The following is a 16,170-nucleotide window of genomic DNA, read 5'->3' as shown; positions in this document are numbered from 1 at the left end:
CAGATGAAAACACTTCTCACTACCTTCTACTATAACATAGCAACCTCAACCTTTAAAAATTATATTCTCAGACCTACAAAAGATGGCTGAGCCAAATCAGGGTTGCAGGAGCTAAATAAGAAAAGCTCTCTACCTCGACTTCGTACACTCGGTACAACTCTTTAATTTGTGCTTCTCAGGCATACGAGAGATGGCTGCGCCAAAACGGGGATGCAGACGAAACCCTTCCGGGATTGAATGCGACTGGAAAGCAGCTGTTCTTCCTGAATTTCGCGCAGGTGTGGTGCGGCTCGATGAGACCGGAAGCAACCAGGAACAAACTGAAAACCACTGTGCATTCTCCTGGGAAGTTCCGTGTGATCGGCACCCTGTCCAATTCCGAGGACTTCTCGGAGGTGTTCAACTGTCCGCTTGGCGCGCCGATGAACCCTGTTAAAAAGTGTTCAGTCTGGTGACAAGCCGAGAAACTCGTCGGTCGCGGATCGACACGAGTCTTCGCTTCGTTCATAGTGAACACGAGGGAGATTAGTATCGCGTTGCCTCTTAGATCGTGCTGGTCGAACACGGTTGCGGGACCGTTGAAATTAACCCTGCTGTAGCGTGTTTAGATCACCTGATTCAATTCTTCGCGTACGTTAGGTACTCAAAGATTTCCTTTTAACACTCTTTGGAAAATGAAGTTGACGTTTTACAGTCTGGAAATTTGGCATTCTCCTTGGAAAATATTTTCGAATTAATATCATTCGATCTGGATTCTCCTTAATTCTGTTTTACGCAGGATAAAAGAAACTCTTGTGCTGTACTAACTTGTGTCCAAGTTGTCACGGCACAAGTTATTAATCAGGACTGCGATCAACGTTTGATTGCGCAATTTGAAGCCTGTCAGATAAATCCAGATATAAAAAATCTTACTGGGAAGTGGTCTTTATATAAATTTTCGTTTTCGCTATAGCGGGGTTAATCTTCGCTTTTCCGACACAGCAGGCGTTTCAAGTAATGCTCACGCTTCGTAAGGGTAGTAGATTCTCTAGAACAATCGCTTCGCGTTGATCTTCGTCGCGACTGAAATATCTCTTCGTTAGAGAGTAACAAGATGGCAGAACCGAGGGGGGCGACATAAATCCCGAGCCGCCATCGAACGAACGCGCTACGGTGACCGATTAGGGTAGCTGTAACTAACAAAATACTCTTGTGTAGTTTTCTCAATTAAAAACAAGTCCTTAAAAAATAGAAGAAAAAAAAAGGAAAATACAGAAACGAACAACGATATTTCGGCTTGCTGGACCCGAGTATCGTGTGAAGAGCAGGTAGACGAAACAGCTGCGCTGTTTTCGAGAAATAAAAACTGTAAGACACCAAAGACAATAATAATTTCAGACAGTCATAAAAATCTTTACAATCTATTTCCCTGTATATCCACACACTACTACATGTATTGAAATTCTTTTCGTCGTTTTATAACTTATGCGTCGCGCCTCTTCTCTCCTCGCGGAATCGTGTGAGCCTTTCGCGATCATTCGTCGCATCCAACGTACATCATACATACTATGGATTAGAAACGTTCACGTCCGTAAGAATGCTTGATAAAGTAAAAATTCGTCAACATTCAGCCTGGCACACCTGTCCTTGCAGATCTCCACCGACGCACACGCGAAAATTGTTCGTCGTTTACCCATTTCATTTTTTCTCCATCCTTCTTTTTCTTTCACACACACTCTCTTTCTCTCTCTCTCTCTAGCCTTAGTTTCATTCCGTTATTTTTTTTGTTGTTGTCCTGTTTTATACAAATTCTGCAGTCTCGCTTAAGACAATAAATAGAACAATCGTTGAACGTCGCAGGGTACTCGAATAAAAAAAGTTTCAAGAAAAGTCTCTCGCCGGGGTAGAAAATACAAGAAAGAAACGTGTTTATCGGTCGTAGATGCGATATCGATCGACTATCATCTTCGTCGGCTTGTACTATGGTACTCTATAATGACATTAAAATACTTCAGTCGAGGCAGCTCAAGTGCGCTTCAATCAATAAAACTTTCCTTCGATTCGTTATTGACTGGTCAACGTCTCGATCGGCTACCGAGAGATACACACACGCTCACACACGCGCGCGCGCGCACACACAGACACACACACACACCTGTGTTTCACGCGGATATCGTTTATTTAAATATTCCGGTATCCGGGAACCATCTAGTAGAACATTAGCATCCTGGGTTGCTTGGGAAAATTGCATTTAATTAATCTACAAGTGAGGATCTTCTTGGAGGCGTTCTACAAATTAAAAGTAAGAAAAAAGTCATGCAAGAAATTAAAATTGTAAAACGATATTTCAGTCCGAATACATAAACACGTATTCCAAATAATTATTTCAACAAATGGTATTATTTGAAACATTCTTTTGATTTCATTGTGCAGCAAGACTGTCTGTTGTATTTTCACAGAAGCAATTGCATTAGTTTGTAGCGTATGAAAGCTGTTTTCTAAAATAACAATCGTGCGTTGCTTCTTCTCGATAACTCATATTTCTTTAAAGATTTGACTGATTTATCATCTCGGCTTTGTAAAGACGATAAAGTAAAGAATTCAGGATTAAAATATGACTAAAAGGAAGGTTCTAGTTTGTGTATTTATACAGTTAAATTAAAACTTGAAATGACGTTTGATAAGTAGCCGGCCCGGTAACTAGATGCTCGGATACCGGAATAGATAGTGAACACGCAGACAGAAGGGTAGAAAGTTTCATCAAATTGTACAATCTTATCTTTACAATTTATTTACGTATTGCCATTCGTATCGAGTAATTGAGTGTAACGAGTAGTAAAAATAAAATCGTACGTGTACGTCGCGTGATCAATTATTTAGTATAAAGCAGATTCGACCGTGGAAGATATCGTAGATCTTTGGAACAAGGATCTCTTCGTTTGTCGTCGTGTCGATATTAAAAAATCGTGCGTTCACAAAAAGTCTTTATACAAAAGTCCGTTTAGATATTACGAGAAAGCTTGATTCGTTCTCGGTTCTTTTTTTTTTTTTTTTTGGTTGGTGATCGTACAGAGGTATGCTTCATACTAATTAATTCTCGTTAGCATTCGGGGCCGACGGCCGTATTTGGTTACAAGACTCGCGGCTGTGAGTTGTACTGGTAAATCAGGAATTTTCTGGATAATTATCTTGCCCTTACAATACACGAGGGTACTCGGTACAATGAAACGGACAATCCTGTACGATTATGAATTCTCTTCTAAATGAAACGCCCTATCGAGGTCTAGTTCTCGAGATGCACAAGCCCTGCCGCCATCCTTCGAGCTCGATGAAACCAAAAAGAAAGTGAACTAAGTGTCTCATTCTCCCATCTCCCCGTTTCCGCAATCTTTTTTCTCGCCTCGTTTCTCAATCTGCATGTGCACCCTGCGTCAAAGAAACCACGCTTCGCTCCCCGTCTTTCGAAAACCATTTTTCCTTTTCGTTCATTTCCCCCTTTTCTTTTTTTTTTCTTTACTTTTAATGCAGATTGCGTATATATAATTATTTATATATAGACATTCTCGGAGTGATATTAAATACCACGTGAAATTCGATGGCCTTATATCCTATTATGTATAGCCATTACAAATTATACGAGAGTTTAGATTCCTTTACCTTCTATGACGTTTTATCAAAATTGGCCTATTAAATATATAAATATATGTTTCGCGTGTGCTACTTCCATCCGCACGATCCCAACTCAAGCGGAATCATATATATATACCTTAGAGCTCTTGTTCAACTCCTATTACCACCGTATTACGTATACGTATTGCGTTTAACAAATATATCTTCACTTATGCAGAAACTGGTACTCCAGAATGTCCTCTTCATCTGGAAAACAGAAAACAAACGTTCTTTATGTCTCCCCTTAGCCAAGCCGAAAGGACTCTATCTTAATCCTAAGGCGAAACGACGCAATGTTCCTTCTACTTTTGATACACTATATTCTAACGCTTTGGTTCCATTTCGTCATCGTTAATTCCAACGTATTATCTCCTATAGAAAATACTGGATTCGATACCATCTTCAACGATTCAAAATGGCGACAACTCAAATATTACTAATTGTAACTATTTATTTTATTGCAAGGAAAGGCCATATTCACTGGACACTCGATTAAACTGTTGAAATTGGTATCATTCAATTCTAGTAATGTTCCATTTAAATGGCAGCGTGGTGTCTTCCTTAACAAACATATGGCAATTAGCAAAGTCTACTTTTAAAATTCATAGTTATCAAGAAAACTTATTTAGAATACAATTAAACGTACAATCAGGTTTGATTACCCCTGGCCTAATTTTTCAAGAAGATCAAATTGTACCATGTTCAAGAATTCATTCAACTGCAAGTACATCAAATGACGTCATGTCTGTACCAAGATTTTCATATCTCAATCCTCCTTCAGTATTTTTCTGTGAGAATAGAGAGACTAATGATCATGCGTGTGATGCATTTCCTCTCGAGTAAAATTCCAGATGCATATAAAGAACTTAGTTCAGAACAATCGTGAACGTGTATTGCGTCGTCTCGCCTCGCTAGGAGTGATTCAACAAGATTATCATAACAAGACTGGCCAGGTGAGGGGGTCTGCATGTACAGGTACAAAACTACATGTTCGCCTTGTGTATGATTTATGCAAGAGCATTGTACAGGCTATTCTCAAATACACACGAGTGTTCTCTATGCTACTAAGATTCCGTGGACGCATTCGCATTTGTACAGACACGGATGCTCGTATAATGCGGTGTGGTTCGTTTAAACAAGCAGTCAGAGGTGCAAGAATGTTGGAAACTGGCATCGATGATGCATTCGCAGTGTGTCTAGGTCGGCTGTGTGAGAATATAGTGAACGGTATCAACTGAACATAATCTTGTCAAGGGAATAAATACTCTTACTTGAAACCAAATCCAGAAACAAGAAATTCGACGGTCGTTCAAGAAACGAACAAAGGGTGTCTTTTAATTTATCTCAAAAGATAACAACTCCACAGAAACAATGAGCTCGCGTTAATTTCAAATGTTTATTCTAGCTGGTATAAAACTATTTGATGAGACAGTTCGCCTTGCAGAAAATTCAATTTGCCAAATACTTCTCGGCCCAAAATTGAATCTCCCACCCCCAAAAGCGAAGCATCTTTCTACTCACAAATTCTGTGATACATTTTTTGTCGATTTCGATATCAGGAACATTTTCCATGTGGAATCATTGGTTCTTTCTTTGAGTTAATCGACACCCCGATCAATTTCGACAGAATCTGTGTCAATGGCGGATATTAGATTACAGATTACCCTCTAATAATCGGACGAAAAGAAAGATACAGAAAGAAAAGGGGGCAAGCGAATGGGCTCGCTCGTCCCAGGCAAAATAAAATACACTCACAGATATTGTCTCTGCTATTGTTGTCCAAATCGCTAGTCTGTGTGTGACTCTCCTCGTGCATACGCAGTTCTGCATCGACCGTCAGCGCAGCACAAGGCATAAAAATGACTCGATTACGTCTTTGACACGGTGTGATCCACATGCGCACAACGTAAGTTGCAAAGGAAATTTGAGTCGTTTTTTTTTTTTGTATTATCGGTTGTTGTTGTTGTTGTTGTTTTTTTGTATTTGTTAGACAGAAAGCAGCCAGGTCCTTTTAGAGCAGCACAATTAAATAGAAAAATAAAATAAACGAAATTCCTAGTATATCTGCGATCCACAAAACTTGCGCGACTTCCGTCCCTTCGGTTTCTTTCCTTTTTCTTGATCGATTTTTCGTATGATAAATCATTTTGCTTTGAACTCAAGTCTTGTGTTTCTCAGACATACTGTACACAACCTGTCTGCAACATAAAGTATGTATATATTTTACAGAATAATATATAATGGTTGGTATCATAGCGATAGATTGATAAAACAGTTTGCGTAACTACTTCTCCTTAGATTATCGAATTACATAATAACGACGATCGAAACGAAAACATTTTGTCGGGACGAACGACTCGAAGTTATCGGTGCGCAATTTTCCAATGAAACTTTCAATGTACATCTGTGCATCGACGCGAGCCGAAGAATAACCGTTTCGTAATGTGTATAAGTTTAGTATTTATTAGCTTCTACGGGGTCGGTGTAAAAATTTAGTCGTTATTTAATCCTCGGACTCCTGCGAGTTCCAGGCCTATGCCGGAGTCATTTCTGATCCACGCTGATATTTCATTACCGTTATCTTTGGATATAAGACGATTGCTCGGGACCGGCTTTCGTCGTATTTCGGATGAAGAGGAAGAAGAGAGGATAGCGATTTTCTTATTTCGAAATGAAAAGCGTCACATCTTATATCCCAATAAAATTGTACATATTGACTGTCGCTCGAGCTTATTCCCACCGCAACGGGTCGCGAATGACTCCCGCATAGCATACGGAGGGTCAATTAAAAAGCTGCCAAGCAGACGCAAAACGTCGATGGATTTTACTTTGGAAAATTGCACAAAAACTTGCGTGTTCAAACATGGTTGTACGTTATACACATATAAAACGATATTGATAATATCCACTAGATTATACACATTGTAAATATTAAAAAAAAAAAAAAAATAGAAGACCAACGGGAATCATCATTTGTGTCGGTATAAAAAGCTAGAGCGAAAAAACCCTGTAGCAAAAGAAACAACATTGAAATTCTGTTGCATCAGAATGCTTCGAACGCGTTAAACCATATTTGAAGGAATCTTATATAGTTCGTTTTTCTCTTCACACGCGAATTTGAATAACTTTCTGGCGGATTTTGTTGTTCATATATATTTATATAAAAAAAAAAAGAAAACAAGGGAAGAACGTCATTTCGATATAACAAGGTACGCTAAATAAAAAAAATTCGTACAATAAACGCAACGGCAAGACGCAATTAAAAATGTGTTGTGACGAAGTTCGTTGAAATTAAATAAGCTTATGTGAGATGCAGAAGATACTCGATAATTATAGATAAGATGACAATGAATGAACGTAAACGATAAGAAATGCATACACCTGGGAAAGCGTCTATATAAATTATGTGTGTCGCAAGTATTCATTTCTTTCTTTCTTTCTTCCTCTCTTTCATTGTTTCAGTACTTTCTCTAACACTCATAAGATGGCACATTTAATATGAGCATAATTTGTTCTATTTACATATTGTCGAACCTGTGATTCAGTACCACATAACATAATTGTAAACAATTTCTCTCGTCCAAATAATAACGTGAAACGGTAGGAATACAATTTAAAAAAAGGGTCCTTCACGCACGGACTAATATAATCAGCTTAAATGATTCACCGATAATCGCTCAATATACAATAGTCATTTTGTATCGCATATGTATTTCTCTTTGTACATACAGAAATCTTCGTTCATTCGGTTTTTCTTCTGCGTTTGTTGGTAGCGGCTTATTATTTAAAAAGAAATCACACGCGTTCCACGAGAGGCAATGATCAGTGAATCATTTAACATTATTCTTTTTTTTTGTGTAAACAATATCCTCTCGATTTTAAAGAAATAGCTGCCCCATTGTCGTAGACAATCCTAGAACGCAAGCAATGGAAAAATATTAATAAAAATACGTACCTTTTGTTCAATGATTTCTTAATAAAGTAATTATAATTTACATGCATTATGTATATATGTATATATATATTTATATATAACATATGTATATATATTTCAGCAAATTATTCGCGCTGTCTCGTTACTTAAAAAAAAGATTCTTCGACGTAATCCGTGTTATTTACATGACCATGCTTGTGCTCTACTTTCATTGTGCGTTCGTGCTTTACATCACAATTACAACCACAATAATATATATGTATAATGAAGCGTGCGTTATAGTGTATTTATAATAATAAACCATTATATGGAATTAAATACTGATCTCTTTTTTTTCTGTTTTCAATCGTTCAGAATCTTTTAGCTAGTTCCATATTATTGCTGTACTAAAAGTTCAACCACGGCAATTGCATGTCTCATGCAAAAGAAGAGATTTACTCGACTTCACAGCAATGTGCAATTCAACGATCTATTGGCGTTCGATTTTGTTCAAACATTCGGCTTTGCATAGAGGTACAGTTATAAATATGGGTTTTGTTACGAAATGCTATGCCCCGTAAGCAAGGAGCACGCGAGTGGAAATAATCTTTTCAAATTTATACTCGTGAAACGATCAAAGTAACGGTGAAAGATCATACCGAGATGGAAAAAAGAACAGCTACAGAGACAGAGATCTAATGAAAATTTAGAAGAGTTTGAAATTGAAATACTGTCATTATTACGACATAAAAAATGCCTGTTTTACTCTTTGTTGAATATTCATAACGTTACGATCCGATACAACTTCTCTTATCTATGACCAGCATTACGAATTCACGTGTTACATGCAAACATTTAAACGAATATAAAGAACGAACTTTTAAAAATATCGATTACTGTAAGAGTACATAGTACGAGATGGAATGTAAAGTGTTGAAACAACACGTAGAAACAAACTGTTAAAAGATTTCAAGTACGAATTACATAAACCTGAAAAGTAAATCAACTAGGGCAGCGAATAAATACTTTGAAATATTACCTACAGTAAACAGAGAACATGCACTAACGAGACACAATAATTTTTGCTGTTGGTGTTACTGGAAAAAGAGAATAGATGAAGGTATTATTAATCCTCGGACATAGGAGAATCTTCTAATAACAAAAAGACCCAAAAGAAAGCAATATTTATTTTGAAGTGGCAAATACTGTTCTAGAAAAGTTTATTTTCCAAGTTCGTATTTTCCAAAATTTCAATGTCATTTATATATTTTTTTAAATAGAACTACAAGTGAAAATTTTTTTAATCTGTTCAGAAAAAAGATTCAATATTTTACTAAACGAAAAGGGATGCACAAAATATTAAAAATAATTGTTCGTATCTATATTAATAACAACTACGTGTACAATATACGAGAAACACTAGTGACTTTGAAGTGACAGAAAACATGACCTTGAAAAGAAGATCCTCTTCGTTACAATATTTATCCCTTCAAATCAGACTTTCAAATGACTAACATAAACAATCGTCAATCTAAGCTGGCAACTGGAAATTAAGAAGTTCGATGGAGCTTATGGCAAGCCTAGGTCAAAATCGACCCATCGTCCGAGGACCAAGAATAAAGATTGTATCTAAAGACTTTTCATTGAACGTTTTCAAAGTATTCATTCAAGTTCGATTGTATGTCTTGCCTCCAAATTTATAACTCATCTATTTACAACACCGGCATCTACATAACATCAACAAAGAATTCACAAGGATTTCCCATCGCAATGCGAAATGACTGTCTACTACCAGATAAGTCTTGCTGGTTCTGTTGATTCCCTGAACCAGTTCCTGTCTGCACAGACTGTTCAGAACCACTGGAACGACTGCGACTACCATTCGATCGTTTCCCATTCGAACCGTTTCCATTGCCAGAATTCTTACTCGGCATTGTTGGCACCGATGGGATATGCAATTCGGACTCGGACGCCGAAGAACAAGACTTCAAGTCATGGATTGGTTCTTTGCAAATGTGTTCGCTACCTGCACTACTACCCCCTGTTGAAACACATCGTTTTGAACATTCATCCTGTGTCCTTAAAGCACCAGGCTTGGGCAAATCTTATTCAAAATACAGACAAAACAATTTTAAATTATCATTTACATTAACATTTACACTACTTTATAGTTTTTATTTTACTTCATCCTGTTGATTTTAAGTGGGCTGTCTCATGTAAACTGGTCAAAAAGTCGATTTCTTTTTTATATTGCATTTTTTTTAGAAAGAATTAAACCTTAAAAATACTTTCCCAAATTTACTAAAATGACAAAGGTATGACAATCCCAGGAGTACTTCTTTCACCTCAAGTAGATAAAATCTCAAAAACTACATGGCTGATTGGCCACATACTCGCTTTTACCGGTACCAAATTATACTTTTACGTTGAATTTATCATACTATATTTTATTACAAAAATTACCGAAAAAAGTATGAAATTAATTAAAAATAATCTTGACCTTTTTGTTTTAGTTCATCCTGAGATTTCAAAACGTCTACGCCAGGAAGATACGATTTTTAAACATGCGTTTATTGTGGGCGAGACAGAACCAACAAACAAGTAATTTAAACTATATAAAAGATTATACTGTATGATGAAAGAGTAGCTAAATCGATTACAAAACAAAATTATAATGGTAGACGTACTATCGCTTTAAAAAAAAATCCTGTTAATTAATCCATTTTTCAGCGTTTACACGAGCAGCCCCTTAATTAAGTATTTTTATTTTTAGAGTAACGTGGAAGAAGTTACTAAGGAAAACATTTAAACAATTATTTGAATGACAATGTGAGACCGATATGATTTTAAAACAACATCAGACGAAATAAGATAATGTTTTTCAATGCCCATGCCTGCAAAATACTAATGTAAGTCTCACCTGAGCCACTGTGAACACTCTCTTCTCGATGATAACCATAGACAGTTGGTTCATTAGTGAAATTAAATGGCATTGGACTATAACCAGTTGCAGAATGAGGCGCATATGTTCCTGAATAAGGCATGTCCCAGGCATTTGGCGGTGGTAATGGTCCAACGGTATCGCAGTCTAATTTCATGCTGCTCATGGCTGAACACAAGTCACCGAAAATGTAATAACATTGTTCGGAGAATGTTATCTTGTTCACTGTATGCCTAATGAAGCCAGCTTTAAGCATGAGGGATGCGTATTTTCTGGCATCGCGACGATCAATGAACCCTTCCACGTGGGTGTTAAGCCAATCCACCACGTCTGCGCCAATAAACGCATTTGGTATTGTTATTTTAAGCCACATACGTTCACGGATTTCTAACCCTGAGTCAGGTCGAGCCATTGCTCTTACTACTGTGGGCATGTCAGTATTGACCGTGAGATGAAGCTCTTCTAGTGGTCCTAAGGAAAAGTTATTATTTACTCTCCTATTATTTCCAACATCTTTCTTTGAGACCTGTATTATTGTTCTTGTAGAAAGAATAATTACTTTCTGTGTCTGGTAGAGTGCTCGCAAGACTGCTCGATGTTGATGTCAGAGTTGTGGCACTCGGAGGGCGTGGAGGGAAACCTTCACCCCTTATGGCAGCAGTGTGTGCCACCCAAGCACCAGGATCTATAGGTCGTACAGGTTCTGTACGTGGTATTGTGAAGTATCCTTTTGGGTTAGGATCCCAACACTTTGCTACTACTAGTTTGATTGGTCTGAAAGATTCATAGACCGTGTTATTTTACCCACTTCCTATAAAATTCAAAGCATCATTAGAGCACACATACCCTGGTTTTTGAACCACTTCGCGCAGTACCCTAACTGCCTCATCGTTAGACATGTTCTCAAAGTTAATATCGTTTACTTGAAGAATCATATCGCCAGGTTCTATTCGACCGTCTAAAGCAACAGCTCCCCTGTGCATTCCAAAATTAACATGTTAAAGTAATTACTTGTACATGTAATTATAGTATTTTTGTTGTGTACTCTGTACTAATGTAATTTATGATACAGAGCCTGTTTTGTAATGTAAATGTGGATAAATTGAAACATACCCTTTCATTATGGAACCAACATAGATACCCCCGTCACCACCCTTGTTACTTTGACCAACAATACTAATCCCAAGGAAGTTTACAGTGTCCATATTTAATGAAACTGTTATAATATTTAAGGACATTGTACTGTCTGTGATACTGCTAAAGGATGATGTTCTTGACATAGGTAGTAATCTGTGACGCCGTCTTCTTTGTGGTCTACGTCGATCTACCATTGAAATGCAAAAATTAATTCTAAAGCCCGACTCTATATTCTTCGAATAAAGGAGAAAAATTTCCGAGCTTCGGTATAGATTTACCTAATGTAGCTCTGTCGACTGTACTACTCATATTAGTGTGTCTGCCTGTTGTCGATGTTATACGGCTACTTGCATCGTCATCTGACTCTAAAAATGTGGTTGTCTCTAAATCTGAACTTAAAATAGAAGCAGTCTCATAACCATGGCCTGATCTGTGTTTCGAATGACCATTTATACGAAGTCCTGGGTTAGTAAACAAATGAGAATAATGTTTAGATAACAATGATTTTTTATGATGATCAATTCTAACAAACGTATTATAGAGAAGAGTATAACAGTATAGCAATAATTAGAGTCTTTACTAATTAAGGACAGATTAATGGAGATAACATACCATTGTACTTGTTTTTGTATTTGTCAATGTACTTGTCTGAATGGTGTCTTGAACTTTTATGTAAATGATGCCCTTGCCGACTACTTATAATACTTTCAGTTTCAGTTAGAGTGTCGTCATGAGAAAGTGGTGGTGGGCCACGATTTGTGTGACCAGGTGTCACATGATCAACACGATCATGCTTTGCCTCGCTGTGTGCCACTGAATCTGTGCACTGAGACGCACCATCTGACACATTGCTGCCCTCAGCAGACACCAACTGATGGTAAATATATTTGTTTATTTTAATTATAATATACCCAGTTCAGGAGTAATCAACCCTTTAACTGTTCTACATTTAGAACACTAATATAGAGTTTGTGTTGTTTAACAAAATTAATAATACGACTAAATTTTTTATTTGGTATTAGTTTCCAGGTCATTTCAAGATCATAAATGTATCTCCAAGTAAAATATTGTATTCTGAACTTCATAGTATTGTAAATGATGACAAAATGCACCTATTAAAGTATTTATTCCAATTAGCATTTCAATCGTAATAAAACTTTTGTGTGGGTGTATTAATACATTGTACACAGTCAAAGGGTTAATACTTTCGTAAAAGTAATTAAAATACTAACGTTTCTGTATTCTACAGTACACTATTGTATTGTTTACATGCTGTAAGTTTTGTGAATACATATATAATCGCAAAACTTGTGTAGATTTTTATAATTACCTGTAGTATTTATAATCTTTAAAATCAATATCTTTAAAGCTTATGCTTTAAAGCTTAGTTTGAGATCCATTTCACACATTTATAAATTGCACGTATAACATAATTGTCATAAGCTTGAGAAAAAAATTAATTAGTAATAACTTGAATTGAAAATCTTACCCAAGAGACAACCCGTCCATTGAAACAGGGAAGATGAGCATCATCATCGACAATTTCTTCTTTCACAACACTGTCAAGAAAAAAAAACCATTTTTATTGTATCAAGTCAATCATGAAACCATAACCATTTTTAGAAAATAATTTCCTATATTTGCTTCGATTTCTTAAAATACAAAATGCATTGTTCATTTTCAATTTGGTTTTTTAATTAAGAAACTGAAAAAGTATACAGTATTATGTTCTATAGTTTTTACCTTTACTTAATTTATTCCGAGGTAGATAATTTGAATTATTTGTGCAGTTGGATGTATCTTTGAATAAGATTAATTGTTGAAGTCCTAAAGACTTCCTTCCAGATTTAACACTAGAACTACCGGACCAGTCAAAATGACTGGTTCCTAATTTTTTCTTTTACAATTACTGAAATTGTAAAAATGTTTTCATCGGAAATTTTTAATGAACGTCTTCATTGAAGCACATATTACAATAAAAGTTGTATGAAGTCTGAATGGGCACAGTGTTGTCACTGTCACAAAGCAATAAACGTCAGTCGCATTTATTGCTCGGTAGTTCTAGTATTAATAGATGATCTGAGAAACATGGATTAAAATTTAATAAAATTTTTTTCTATGAATCTAGAAACATGTAGTCAAATCAAAATAGATGATTCAGTTTCTATAACATCAAAATTCCAAAATATTTAGAAGTAGAACAAATGGTCATTGTTATAAGCAAACAATACTTTCGAGTTTACTTAAGTTTATTTAACAGAAAAAAAACATTGAAAAATGTACCCTAACTGAACAAATTTTTTTCAGTGATCAAGCTAAAAGCTTTTTGTTTGACTACACCCAGTACACCTCAGTGCATCATAAAGTACTTAACTCTTTCGTTACGGAATAGTACTAGGCAAATTTGAATTTTGCCGCGATTCGATCATAGCATCCGGTATTTTTCGTATTATCCGAATTATTAAGTTTTTATTCAAATCAAATCAAATTTTTATACGATAAATTATAGACAAATATTCGTCGGAATAATCAAATGTTAATGATAAAGACAACCAAAATGGTTAGGAAATCCAACATTTTTACGAGAAAGTGTAGTCATCTATAGTATTCAGCGAGCGTTTAATGTTGAGCGTGTATAGTCACCTTTAGTAAAGAAAGTTTAAAACGCTTCACATATATCGGGATTTAAATGGACCGAGTGTAGAATGTGAATCGACTGTCGGGAAATGGTACGCGGAGCTGAGAGAAGGCAGATAATTGTCAAAATGTGACTGTCGGACACTTTGTGCATCCCTTTGTGGTCCTAGCTATTTTCGTTGCACTTAGTCCGCATTTATTTTACCATTTCCGGCCGTCGTCGCACAATTTAATTCTATTTAAACATTTCAAAATTTAATCAACGAAATAAAGCATTTACACCAATATATCCATATCGATGTGTTAAAATGCGATTTATTATAAATAGACTGAGGATTCTATGCGTTTATGATAAAAATGAGTAGATGAAATACAAAACTGTGAAAACATTTAAGGAATCTAAAAGTCTTACTGGATTGCGTCCAACTTATTAAAATCCTCGGAAAAATAAGTAAACGTCTATGTAGCTGCTGTGTTTTGCAATTAATGCACACAATTTTTATTTTGCATAAAAATCCGGAGTCTAATTATCTACTTGTAATTTTCCGAATAGAACATGCAGTTCAAATTTCCTTACACATGTTCCCTATATAATAAAACAAGTTTTTCGCCTGGCACAAACTGCCCCAACCCCTCGTGTTTTTATCGGAAAGAAGAAACAATAACACGTATGTAATTATCGTACAAAAATGTACTGATTCCAAAACAACCGGTTTTTAAATAAACACGCAAATCGCAAACTACCTCGACATCACCGTGTGTCTCGGTTCAAGCGTAGAGGTTGCTGCTCTGAAGCTAAACACAGCAGCTGTTAATCTTAATTCTACAGCTCGCAAATTACAAAACGTGCGTGGGAGGCGAGAGGAAACCCGAATGATGTATTGACTGTATACAGTGACGACGGTAGGAAAAATATCGGGAGTCACGAGCATCGATTGGAAATAGGGACAAATTGTTATGACGAGGCTCGGCGGTTAGCTGAAAATGCGATGTCGAATCGGACTCGACGTAGGACCGCAAAGGGTTAAATCGCGGGGCATTGACTCATCCTGAAGATGAAAGATAAGGTGGCCGGGATGGTGACAATCGTAGGCTCCCATAGAACGAGTACGCGAGCCTCGATTGCGTGGGCAGACATGCGTTAATCGCCGATCGACTACTCACCCGAAATCATCGTCCATCGATTTGAAGAAATACTTGTAATTCGGCCGATTCAAGACATTTTTGAAGTCGGCCAGAGTGACCCTCTCCGGTGATATGGTGAGCTTCACTAGGTACGGAGTCTCCTCGTCGTCGATGTGATAGATGATCTTCGTCTCTTCCATCGTCTCAGGATTCTGTTATTACGCGTGCATTTGCGAAATGGGGGGAAACAAAAAAAAACTGATCGCACCGAAGGCCCCTCACTAACTATGAAACAATTCTCTTGAACCAATATGGCGCGTCACAGTTCGAGCCAAAGCCCTCGCGCGTACGACGACCGTTCGCTCATGTAGCCCGTATTCGCAGCTTACGCGAACACGGCTGCGTGCAACATTATCGAGAACGCGTGCAACCAGTTACGAGGAAGCCATTGACATTATTCGAGGCAGTCCCGCGCGACGCGTACACGGTGCAATCGACGAGATGAATTAAACGTCAACATTCTCGCCGACATTACACACACTCGCGGCGGATCACGGCGGATCCCCCAATGTACTCGACAGTACGCTCGACAATTCGAAGCGAGCGCAGATAGAAAGACGATCCACGGAATGATTTTTACACCCTCCCGGCCATTCGACGGATCCTTCGACAGATGGCGTCGAAACACCGCTGTTCAATATGGCGAGGGGTTTGGAAATCTACGACCATGAACTAGGTGCAGACCTGAAACACCGACGTTGGAAACACT

The 16,170-nt window shown here is 37.1% G+C and overlaps 2 protein-coding genes and 2 long non-coding RNA genes across 8 annotated transcripts in view; 2 read left to right on the top strand and 2 right to left on the bottom strand.

Moving 5' to 3' along the window:
• Nucleotides 1-3,168, top strand: part of LOC143355905 (neprilysin-4) — a 15,448-nt gene extending 12,280 nt beyond the window's left edge. The window contains exon 15 of the mRNA XM_076791090.1: nucleotides 180-3,168. Coding sequence (XP_076647205.1) covers nucleotides 180-455 — 276 coding nt within the window. The 3' untranslated portion in view covers nucleotides 456-3,168. The remainder of the gene's footprint in view (nucleotides 1-179) is intronic.
• Dsh (Segment polarity protein dishevelled) lies at nucleotides 3,015-16,170 on the bottom strand. 4 transcript variants are annotated; one of them, XM_076791139.1, is made up of 10 exons: nucleotides 15,441-16,170; nucleotides 13,129-13,198; nucleotides 12,252-12,510; nucleotides 11,918-12,100; nucleotides 11,616-11,826; nucleotides 11,349-11,477; nucleotides 11,062-11,276; nucleotides 10,482-10,973; nucleotides 9,354-9,602; nucleotides 3,015-3,855 (listed from the first exon to the last, which is right to left on the bottom strand). In XM_076791139.1, exons 1-10 carry the CDS (start codon nucleotides 15,599-15,601, stop codon nucleotides 3,815-3,817), a joined length of 2,010 nt encoding a protein of 669 aa, XP_076647254.1. In that variant the 5' UTR covers nucleotides 15,602-16,170; the 3' UTR covers nucleotides 3,015-3,814. The 4 variants fall into 4 exon arrangements, with proteins under 4 accessions (XP_076647254.1, XP_076647263.1, XP_076647245.1 ...); XM_076791148.1 differs by lacking the exon at nucleotides 3,015-3,855 and adding an exon at nucleotides 5,846-7,561; XM_076791130.1 differs by lacking the exon at nucleotides 3,015-3,855 and having other exon boundaries at nucleotides 5,846-9,602.
• LOC143355954 (uncharacterized) lies at nucleotides 4,316-5,545 on the bottom strand. The gene is made up of 2 exons (XR_013082587.1): nucleotides 5,404-5,545; nucleotides 4,316-5,278 (listed from the first exon to the last, which is right to left on the bottom strand). It is a non-coding gene; the product is annotated as an uncharacterized LOC143355954 (long non-coding RNA).
• LOC143355974 (uncharacterized) lies at nucleotides 5,416-15,434 on the top strand. Of its 2 annotated transcripts, none has more exons than XR_013082594.1 (3): nucleotides 5,416-5,554; nucleotides 12,351-12,516; nucleotides 15,172-15,434. It is a non-coding gene; the product is annotated as an uncharacterized LOC143355974 (long non-coding RNA). The 2 variants fall into 2 exon arrangements; XR_013082593.1 differs by lacking the exon at nucleotides 15,172-15,434 and adding an exon at nucleotides 13,947-15,159.

The sequence above is a fragment of the Halictus rubicundus genome, chromosome 1 (assembly GCF_050948215.1).
Source record: "Halictus rubicundus isolate RS-2024b chromosome 1, iyHalRubi1_principal, whole genome shotgun sequence".
NCBI classification, from domain to species: domain Eukaryota; kingdom Metazoa; phylum Arthropoda; class Insecta; order Hymenoptera; family Halictidae; genus Halictus; species Halictus rubicundus.
This window is presented reverse-complemented; position numbering and strand designations above follow the sequence as displayed.